This window comes from Haliaeetus leucocephalus, unplaced genomic scaffold, assembly GCF_000737465.1.
Source record: "Haliaeetus leucocephalus isolate CR32 unplaced genomic scaffold, Haliaeetus_leucocephalus-4.0 Scaffold284, whole genome shotgun sequence".
NCBI classification, from domain to species: domain Eukaryota; kingdom Metazoa; phylum Chordata; class Aves; order Accipitriformes; family Accipitridae; genus Haliaeetus; species Haliaeetus leucocephalus.
In genome coordinates this window covers 6611569-6622450 of record NW_010972720.1, presented here as the reverse complement: position 1 = coordinate 6622450, position 10882 = coordinate 6611569, and the positions used below count along the sequence as shown (strand labels likewise).

General features: G+C 46.6%; 1 protein-coding gene across 1 annotated transcript in view; it reads left to right on the top strand.

The window, feature by feature from the left end:
* The first annotated feature begins 9823 nt into the window (after nucleotides 1–9823).
* Nucleotides 9824–10882, top strand: part of ENPP6 (ectonucleotide pyrophosphatase/phosphodiesterase 6) — a 21327-nt gene continuing 20268 nt past the window's right edge. The window contains exons 1-2 of the mRNA XM_010570063.1: nucleotides 9824–9881; nucleotides 10356–10535. Of these exons, the coding sequence (XP_010568365.1) occupies nucleotides 9824–9881; nucleotides 10356–10535 (238 nt within the window). The remainder of the gene's footprint in view (nucleotides 9882–10355; nucleotides 10536–10882) is intronic.

Below are 10882 nucleotides of genomic sequence, written 5' to 3'. Positions count from 1 at the left end.
TCATGATGCCGATTTGCTTTTAATCTAAGTGGAGCAACACGTGATTACAGTGACGCTAGGAAGGTGCACGGAGTACAGCTGGGCCATTTCCATCAGAGAGAGAGACACCCTGGAAACAACAGTTAAGTAAAAAACCAAAACAATCAGAAAAGGTTTTCTGGAATTTGCAATTGGATTTTTCTCTGGAGTTATTTAATAAACAAGACCTTCCACCTAATGAGGAGGAGTGAGAAAATCTGTCCTCTCCTAAGATATGTGGCATCTTCTGCTGTCCTTAGAACAATACAATGCCCAGCGGTCCGTACACCGCTTGCTGGGAAAGCAAACAGATGCCATTGTAAGACAAAAATCTGACATCAGTTGTGCCCAGCTTGTTTTGAAACTGCTTAACCCCTTCCTCCCTCTCTCTCAAGAGGAATGCCTTTCTCTTGCTCATCTCTGAACAGAGAAGAGTATAAAACCGCCCCAGGTTTTTTTCATGAAGCGGTGCAAAGGCATGAATGCAGAGCAAATGTCACGACTGAAAATAGAGGTGTCCTTCCACTTCAGACCATGTTCTTTAGGCGTACGTAGGCAAACCAGCTTAACACTTCATGTGTGCAAAAAGCCTTAGGATGGAGTTTTTAAAGACAAGAGGGAAAGCGACTGCTTTCGCTCCTTGCCACATTTAATCATCACTCCTATTAAGTGTGTATGTGTAGAGTGAAGTCTATAATCAGCCTTTCAAGGAGTTTTGAAAACATCCTATTTCGTACTCACAAAGAACGAGTTTTGTTTTAGATGATGAAACACCACTACTAGACTTTTCACATTTTTAGGGAACCAGTTTCTACACCCCAGCTTGAAGCAATGAGACAATCTGTGAGACCAAACTCAACTCTTCTTGCAAGTCTCCTGGCCTTCATAATGAGGATCTCAATGCACATACAACTTAACTGCAAATAACAATTCACCTTCATAACACATGAGTCACAGCAGTGTTAAATAGGTCAGGAACCAACTGAGGACCAAGTTTAGGTGATGAACATGCCCAAAGGAAGATCCAAGATTGCACTTGAGCCCTCGGGGTGTTAGTGTACCTGGTGGCTGTGTCCTGACATGACAGCAGGGTAAATCCCGTGGCTGCGCTGTTCTTACTCCTGATGCCATGGTGCGGTCTCCGCAGAAAGGAGATGACACATTTTAGGCAATGGTGGGGTTAGGAGGATGGGGCACGTGGCAGATGTAGCATTAGCTGTGTTCAGTCTGTGCACATTCGATTCGGAAAGCTGGGACAGCTTTTGGAAAAAATGCGGCATGATGGGCTGACATGAGCATCGTGCTGTAGCAACCTGCTTAGGGATGGGCAAGTTACCGTCTCCCCATCGCTGTTGTATGAGCATGGGAAAGCTTATACCACATCTCACCATTCGTGTATCTCCGCTGTGGGGGGTGGGGGACTGTAACTGGTTTTGCTTCCATTTGCAAGTGGGACGTGCAGGACAAATGTTGCCACAATTTCTTCAGGGAAATCAGGGACTACCAAGGACAGGCTGTTCTTCATGCCTTGTCCTGAATTGTCGTTTCATGAGCTGTTAAGAAAGTCACGTTTTACCCTCCAAATTGCTATATTTTAGCATTTGTGAGTGCAGTTTCATAGTATATTGGCTTTTTGCAGCTAAATCAGCTTAAGAAATTTCTGACCCCACCTGCGCACTCTCACCGCTGACTTGTTCGTTATATCCCACCACTCTTTTGGATAAACACTCCTGTCCCTTCCTTATCTGCTCGTTCACAAGGTCTTGTGGCTCCGCATCCATTCAGGAGCATACACGGCTGTCAGGTCTCAGAGAGCGTGTGCATGAAAACCCTGCAGTTGGGATGTATTTCTCTCTTGCCTCTATCCATTCACGTGAGTAAGGTCTCTCTTTTCTGTGTACCATCCTTCACCCAGCATCTGCACAAGCTTCGTGACTCTGGAGGGGGTAGTTGTTACGTGGGATGTTCTCCCTCATTTCAGTGGCTTTGGAGAAGGACAGTGGACTCTGCTCCTCAGACACCATCACCATTGGGACAAGTCGGTCCCCTCAAATCTGAACTCACCTCCTCCTCCTGCCCAGAGCTGCAGGTGGAGGTTATGGAGGTCAGCAGCATCTGCCCCGCCGCATCTCAGTGCAGACACCAAACCGCACCCGTCAGCCCTGCCAGAAGGTAACTTTCCTCTGCAACGGGCAACTAGCAAGCAATAGCATGCAGCGCAGCTGCCTGATTATCTGCAGGATCTTTTAGTCGTTATATTTTACTTTACTGATGTTTTCAAGAGGGCAGCCTAACTGAATTTAATACTCAGAAGAAGTAGCAAGTTTACTGAGCTTTTCAAAGCTATAACCAAATAGATGCAACCGTAACTGATGATCAAGAGCCATGGATCTAAAACCAACTAACTAATGTAGGCTAATGTGAAGCATACCCTGTTTTGCTGAGACTAGGTGCTAGGCAAAGTACAGACATGGAGGAATGGGGCCCAGCCTAGGTAAACAAAACAGATTTTGGAAGGGAAGCAGGAGGAGGGAGATGACTTGCCCACGGTCACACAGCGCTGCAGGGCGATGGCCGAGCTCTCCGTGGCAGAGCACCTTCCTATTTAAATCGGCTGCTGCTGTTAACCTACAAGAAAATATTTGCTGGAGCTTCCCGGAGTGACACAGAAAGCCTCCGCCCAAAGCCCGGGGCCTACCTAGAGGTCTTTTCCCTTCCTCCACGTCTACAGCAATTATGAGAAAGAAAAGCAGAGCATAGAAACAAGAGGAACACGAATGGTTTGTCTTCATGTAAAGTCACTGAGTGATTCAGAGCATGCGAAAAGCTCCCGTCTCCCTGCAAGCCAGGGCACCGCATCATGACCCTCTGCTCCGGGGCATCCCCCCCACAGGCACCCGGGCTCCCCACTGCACCCACCATGTGGTCCTGGGTCACATTGTCCTCCTCCAGCTCCCCTTGCCCAGTATAAAGACACTGGGCATCGCAGCTGCTACCCAGCACCCTGCAGGGTCTCCCAGTGAGGACGGGCTGGGGTGGCACTCACAGCTCAACAGGAAGACGGAGCACTGCCCTGAATTAGCTGAAAGACAAATGCTATTTGCTTGAAGAAGCACCAAACACCAGCCAAGTCATTGCTGGAGCAAAGGGATCTTGCTGACGCACAATCAGAGAAGTTGTTTTGTTACAAAAATCTGGTGGTGTGCAAGGTAGTCCAAGTCCAAGGCTTAAAATCCCACTCTTTGAAAAGCAATCATCTCTAACAACTTCATTCATGCCACCTTCCCCAGTTTTGGCTTCCCCAGTGGTGTAAAGACTGTTTCTTGAGCGGTTGGGTTGTTTTCTGAGCTGCCAGGCTGAATCCTACTTGGTGTCCTCATTCTCCGTGCTCCAGTTAGGGTATTGCGGTTGTTGACCTGAAAGGCGTGACATAAAATGGTGAATTAGGTACAAAGAGCTGTGGCTGCTCACAGGTGCGTGTGCGAGAGCTTTGCAGGGCTTGACACGGGCTTGGCAAAGGCGGGAAGAAGGAGTCCAAATATGTGTATCCCAAAAGGATCACTTAATCAGACCATGCACTGTTTGTTTTGCAAAGAAAGGAATTAAGACCACAAGCCACCTTGGGTTTTTATCCTGTGGGGAGTTTTTAATTTTTCCCTTTCCCTGCCGTGGCCTGGCCCTGCAGGAAGCTCTCATGCCAAGCTAAATGGAAAGTCTGAGGTCTCCCCCGTAACCGCTGCAAGCATGAGTTATTGCTTCAGAGCCCTTGATGCCAGATCTCTCAAAAAAAGATGTTCATGCTGAGGGGTTTGGGTCTCCCTCACCTACCAACCCACAGGCATTGGCAGGGGGTGTGCTGGGGGACCCCCTGCACCCCAGTTCCCCTGAAGCCCCCGCCAGCTCAGGGCACACAGGGGCCCCTCACATTTCCATCCCCAGCCAGCATAAACACGGGTGGACGGTATCACATCTGAGCTGGAAGCCCAGGCACGATTTATTTTCCAAGATTCTAACAACAACAAATTAGATCTTTTCTGGCAGGTCATCTCTGAGGACGTGCCAGCCACCTGGTCAGCTGTGCGGCCTCACGTCTAAGAGCTGTATTTCTTTTGGCCTTCATGGGAAGCGGAGGGAGTCCCTGCTCGCAGAGGTGGGTAGGTGGGGAGCTGCTCGGAGAGGAGCAGGTGAGAAGCATCCATGTCCCTCTTTGGACAGGACCTGATCTTAAATACTTGGCAGAGAAGCTGTGAGGTCCTGTGAAGCTTGCAGGGTGGAGGAGGAGGTTGAGCAGAGGACGTTTCAGTCTCCTGCACCCAAGGTGAGGGCTGTGGTCTTTGCAGGGCTGTCCCACACTTGCCGTAACTCAGTGACGGCATGTTTGGGGTTTCTCTAAAATACAGGGGTGGTGCGTGGTGTTTTCCCAGCTGCTGTGGCTCAGCCCTGCATGTGCCATCACCTTCTCCTCTGCATGGCAGGAGGAAGATGGGCAACAGGGCAGAGGTCCCAGGGATGGGTGACGGTCAAGGTCTACTTTGCCAGGCTGAAGGTTTCACCCATCTTCCGTGTTTCTACCGTCCTTCCTCCACTCCTCGCGCTCAGTGTTTGCCATACTTGACAGCTGAGGGGCTTTGGTGGTTGATGTTGCAGTCTGATAAATAGCCAGTCTGGGGTCTGGCTGATGTGCACGTGTACTACTACATTTATTGTTTGCTGTGAGAGGTCTCCTGGTTTACAGCACAGCATCTCTGCTCTCTGTCCACTCGGTACCCAGAGGAAGCCCTGCCTGGTGATGGCTCTAGCAGATGCCTCTTTTCTGCTGCCCAGTTAATGGTATCCAGACTCCAGCCTCATCCAGGAAAGGATGCTGACAATTTCTGTTTAGCAGTTAGTTAAGCAAGTTTTTAACTACATAAACAATACCTGCATATTGTCTGAGGCACAAAAAATGGAGGGATAGGAGTACAACAGGGAAATTTATTATGCATACACATGAACTGAAACTATCTCAACTTCACTGTCCAAGCTGAGAAAAAAGCCAGAAGGACACAAAGAGCATGATGAGTGACAAGGGAATAGGATTTTTTCTTTTTGCTCCTCTTTTAACCACCACAGATGCCAGCAGCAGCAAAGGTTTAAAAGATTCTGTTCGTGACACACAGTTTTAAAATCAATAGTCTCTTCTTTTTCCTGGATTCAGTAGCTTTCCATTTCTAAAATTGTGTGTTGGGAAGCAAAAGAGCACAAAGACGACTGTGGTAATACTATTAACTGGCAGGGAAGGGGTACTATCCTAGCAAGGACAGGCTGGAGAAGAGAGTGGGAACCGGGAGGGTTTTTCATTTTCTCATTCTTCATCTCTCTTTGTTTACTTGCCGCCTGCAGAAAGGCTGCAATGCCAAGTGCCAAGATTTTTCTTTCACACATACACAAAATGTTGTAAAAATCTGTGTTTGCTTTCTACCAGTTAAAAAAATGGAAACACTTTCAAAGTGGGGAACAGAAAGTTTTCTCTAACACAAGTTCATATGCTACAAATCGAAGCACATAGTTTTTTCCTTCTTACTAGCTACAACCTCACAGCTCACAACTAGTATACCTGCTACCAGCTATTAGCAGCAGTAGGTGGACGTTCACCTATCAAGGTATTTCCTTGCCCAGAGCTGAAGTCACAGCTGATAAACAGAGAACTGCCAGAGGCTCGTACCCCCTCTAATGGTGCAGGCAGCAGCTTTGCCCATCATTTTGTTCAGGCCCTCTGTAGTGCTTGGAGCTGGGGTGCCCTTGAGCTGTACCCAGCTGTGGGTGGTCAGGGGTCCCAGCGTGGTCCCTCAGCCCACTGCTGCCACTCAATTCAGACAGCTCGGAGCATTTGCTCTCCAGGGACGCAAGACCTGCCTTCTCACACAAGCAAGCATCTGCAAAGCCTAAGCTGGATGCTCTGGAAGCAGTTTTCATGCACCTCATCCACAGCCCCATTATGAAAGCATTGAGTTAAGAGTTTCACACTCTTATTAAATGAATCCCCTTCAGGAGAAAGAAATAATGCTGTGTATAGCAGAGATTTTTCTGTGCCTTTTGATGTGATCCTACTTGGATTGCAAAGTCATGCCTGACATAGGCTAAGGTGTTTCTGCTTTGAATCTGTCTGGTATTGGAAGTCGTAAAAAATTGGAAAGACTTTGCCAGCAAGCTCTTCTGGGACCACAAATTGTCCATGCACATCTTGCTGTGTTGGGGACCTGCAGATGGCAGGGCCACTTTGCCCAGACCAGCGCTCCCCCTCCCCAACTTCTCATGAGCCTTCTCCAGGCCACTTAAGGTTTAGCACATGAGTTTTGTTTTTTTCCCTGTAGTCTGTCTTTTCGAAGCAGGGCAGATGAGACCCAGCAGGGGAAGAGCAGAGCAGGGCATCAAAGCAGGCAGAGCTGGGCCCTTCAGGATGCTCCGCTCACAGCAGGCCGGCCTCAGTCCTTGGGGACGGCAACACCACGATATCTGCTCCGGAGCAGGAATACAGTGCTGGTGACTTTAAAGTCCTGCTCTCTTCCTCCTCATGGCAGGCAGCATGAGCAGAGCGTTTCCCAGCACAAGTCATCCAGCAGGTCTCTGGGAGGGTTAAGTGGGGTGAGGAGCTGAGAAATGAGCAGGTCTGGGTCAGCATTTAGGTGACATCAAGAAAGGGAATAGCAGAGGAAAGACATTGTGGGGAGGGAAGGAAGGGGAGAAAGGCAACTGCATGTCTCACTTGGGCTGTTAAAACCTACCTACCTTATGTGTGCACAGCTGTTCGTGTGGAGGAAATTAACCCTTCCCCAGCTTTTATAGCCCCATGGCAGCCTGTGCTTGCATTCGCCCTCCTGGCTCTTGTTACTTCCTGGGGAGTCGGGACATCATGGTGGGACATGGGAGGAAAGGTCTCACCGTAGCAGCAAGGCATGCGTATGATATTATATAGTACAGTACATTTAGCTAAATGCATGTACTTATGTTCATCATCAGGTGGATACCACATGGGTACAGATTATGGTACCTTTGCTGCGTTGGCTAATATACACACTGTGGGTTGACTGATAAATCTGATTTGCTCAGTGCAGACACAGTTTAGCTCTGTTTCGTTGCCCAATGCACCAGATACAGCATTGTGCATCTGCCACATGCTGCCTCTCTTTTAAAAAAAAGATCGTTGATTGTCTCAGAAAAGCATTTTCTCTTGTAGATTTAGATGCAGGTGGTCCCTGTATGATATATCATGCCAACTGGTGATCCTACGCACTACCCCTGCAGTCAGTGAAAGACCACCAAAGAAAGAAGAGGTCATTCCTGTAGCAAATGCTACAGGAGCACACGCTCTGGTTTCCAAATCTCACACATGGTCAATGTAGGGTGCACAGCACTCAGCATTACTGTGCTGTTGTTGTGGGTGGCCAAGTGGCTGTGTGTTTTGTTGGTTTTTTTTTAATTTCATCTTTGTGTTGCATAGATTCATTTGAATGCTGACAAAAGAGCCTGGAGACATGGGAATGTGCTTTAGACAAAGCCAATGCTGTAAGAAATGGAGTGTCCAAGTAAGCTGTAGCATGCAGACTTGCAAATGCTTTTGCTGGCTCTCTGCCAGAAGGATACAGCAGTTATCATATTCCTGGGAACTATACCCTCTTTGTTTTCCTCTGTTGCTTGAGGAAGGGGTGCTTCTTACTACAATTGCAGTTAGTTTAAATAATGACATCGTTATGCTGAAATTGCTTTTTGCCCTGTTTCTAGTTTTGAAACTCATAAGATAATGTTTGATTACAGAGGAAAGCTGCAGTAATGGAAGCAATAATAAATTCAGCATGTTATGGTGACTGTCTAACACCATGTTGCTATTTTGATAATCATTAAAAAGGACATCATCAAAGGTCATTTTCTCAGGCTAGAGAAGATAAGTTACAACAGGGGATGTAAAGAACTAGAGTTGTACAGGTGACCCAAAAGACATTTGAGAAGTGACTTTAATTCTGTGTACGATTGTCTTGGGCTGGGGGGGGGGGGCAGGAATGCCAGCTATTGCAGGGCTTTTTAATCTAGTGAGCAAGGCACAGAATAGCTATTGTTGAAGATTAAAAAAGCTCAAAACCAAAATTAGAGACCAGGCATACTTTTTGAATAGTGTTTACTGATGATAAATAATTGAGATGAGCAACCCAAGGAAGAGATTGATTCAGTGGTTGCTGATGTCTTCCATTGAGGTCCGGGGTCTTTCTGGGGGACAGGCTTCAGGCAAGCAGATGTGAATGGCTCCAGCCAGCATTAAATGGTCATGTCTTTTGGTCTGTCTGCTCATCTGATCTTCCCTTCTGGCCCTGTGGACCAGGGATGTCTGCAATGAAAACTGATGCCTTACAGTCTTCTAGGCCTCTTTTTCAATATAAAAAAGAGAGTTGGAGTCCATAGAAGAATGAACTTGTCTGATGTGGAGATCAGAAGAATACTGTCCTCTGTATTAGTGCACACAGTTAATTAAACTTCCCAACAATGCTACAAAGAACAATCTCCTTTCTGTTCCTTAAAGAGGTGGGCAAACTGACAGCAGACCTTAAATCCTATAGGGAGCTCACAGCAGTAGCGGCTAGAGCTCATAGTTTCTATATGAAGACTACACTATACATCATACAAATACATGACCTAACAGCTTCAGCACTGACCTGCAGGTTTCCCAGGCTGGCACCAGTTGCCTGTGCGCAGCTTAACAGGTTGATACATGCTCAGAAGTACGTGGACTTCAAGAAGCTGAAGAGACAGGGTTGTCCTTTAAGTAGGAAGGCTGCATTTTTTATGCGCTATAGAGGCTTCCTTCAAGTTCTTTTGAAACTTACAGTGAAAAAAGCACTTGGCAGCCTGAAGAGGACAGATTACTGCCCATCCAATCCACCAGTTCTCCTATATTAAATCTGTTTGGTTTAATATGGTAAATAGTGACTGCCACAAATTGGGACTGCTTTTCTCCGCTGGGAAAGAGGAAATGTTTTGCATAATTGAAATACTTCGTAGCAGGGAAGGAGAGTTCAAAATCCATTTCAAGGTCACATGTACCCAAAGTATACAGAGTCCTCTGCTCAAAATGATGCCTTTTCAAAACAAGCATGCCAAGGTTATTTCAGTTCTGATCACCACGCTCAGTCTCACAATAATCAAAGCCTTGCAATATCGTGACTCACCAGCTTATGATGACAGTGTCTCACACATGCATCAGTCATTGCTTTTTAAGGTATGGAAATTGTGAACTCCCAGTACATCTTAATCTTCAACATTTATTTTCCCGTTTTTGTTAATCCACCTGCAGATTAACTCTTAAAATACAGTATCTTCTCTTCTGACAATGACAAGAAGTGGAAGACATCTCTCAGCTATTATATACTGGTTTCTTGTAGTACAATGTTCCCCAAGGGCCCCCAAGATGCAGTAAGAGGGCTGAAAATGTTTGATGAAATGTTTGCTGTCCCCACAACCAAGACCAAAGTGTGTTCATTTAAAAAAACCCAAAACTAACAATAATGGAAAATAAAAGTAATATATATAGGCTTTAGCCTAGTTTTTGCTGGTTTGCAGAAAAACAGTGTGCCCTATGGATAAAGGAGAGGGGAAATGTGAGTTTCCCAAACTTTATTCTGTGTTTCCAGATCGTGCTCTTACCCCTTCCCATTCACAGACTGTTCCTGCAGCTCTCTGGGTCTGTGCGCTGGCGGGTACCTTAAAATGGCCTCAGACTTGGCAGATGTTGTGTGTGTAGAAGGAGCCAGGCATCAGCCAAACACGTGGCACCCGCATGGGCTGCCGCGGTTTGTGTGTACGGACTGGGTACGGCATGTTGAACAGGCCACGGGGTGCGGGATTTGTTTCTTCTGGCCTCAGCTGTCCAAAAGTTGGCTGTCTGAAGCTAAGTGAATGATGTGATCTTTCTCTACAACTAATAGAGAGCAATATGTACCACCAGAGGATAACTCCTCCTTAGCATCCCTTAGATGCCTATGTGAGGATGGCACGGATTGCTTTCTAGAGGTGCCTCTTCTTCTCCTTTGACTGTGAAGGGAACACAGGTGGCTGACAAGCTTCAGCAACTAACTTTTAGGTGGCTGAACTGGGGGGATATAGAGAGCTACCTAGAGGACCTCAATAAAAGGTAACAGAGTCAAGAAGATCGTATGAGCGGTTGCAAGGTAAGAGGTCTCTGAGTTCAAATCAGGGCTTTTCAGCTGATTTGCTGGATGATCCAGTGGTAGCAGTGGTGGTGCTGGTGCCATCCTTCTGCTGGAGAACACCAATCTGATTGTGCTGTTTTTTTTTCTCCACCCCTGAAGGTCGCCACTGTGAAGTCCATCAGATGATTGGAAACTACATGTGGGACCAAAAGACAAATTTATCTTTTGATATTGGTGTGAATAAAGAAAGCATGCTGCCTCTCTGGTGGAATGGATCGGAGCCTTTGTGGGTCACAATGATGAAAGAAAAAAAGAATGTTTCCATGTACTACTGGCCAGGTTAGTATGTCAAAAATTGCTACCATCTTAACAGTGCATCTTTACATCTAAGGACTCCATACGCTGTAGGATGGCTCTTTAATACCATTCTGAAATACAGACAAGAATTATGAGTACTTGTCCTGGTTTCAGCTGGGATGTAGTTAGCTGTCTTCCTAGTAGCTGGTACAGTGCTATGTTTTGAGTTCAGTATGTGAAGAATGTTGATAACACTGATGTTTTCAGTTGTTGCTCAGTAGTGTTTAGACTAGAGTCAAGGATTTTTCAGCTTCTCATGCCCAGCCAGGGCACCTGACCCAAACTGGCCAACAGTGTATTCCATACCATGTGACGTCCCATCTAGTTTA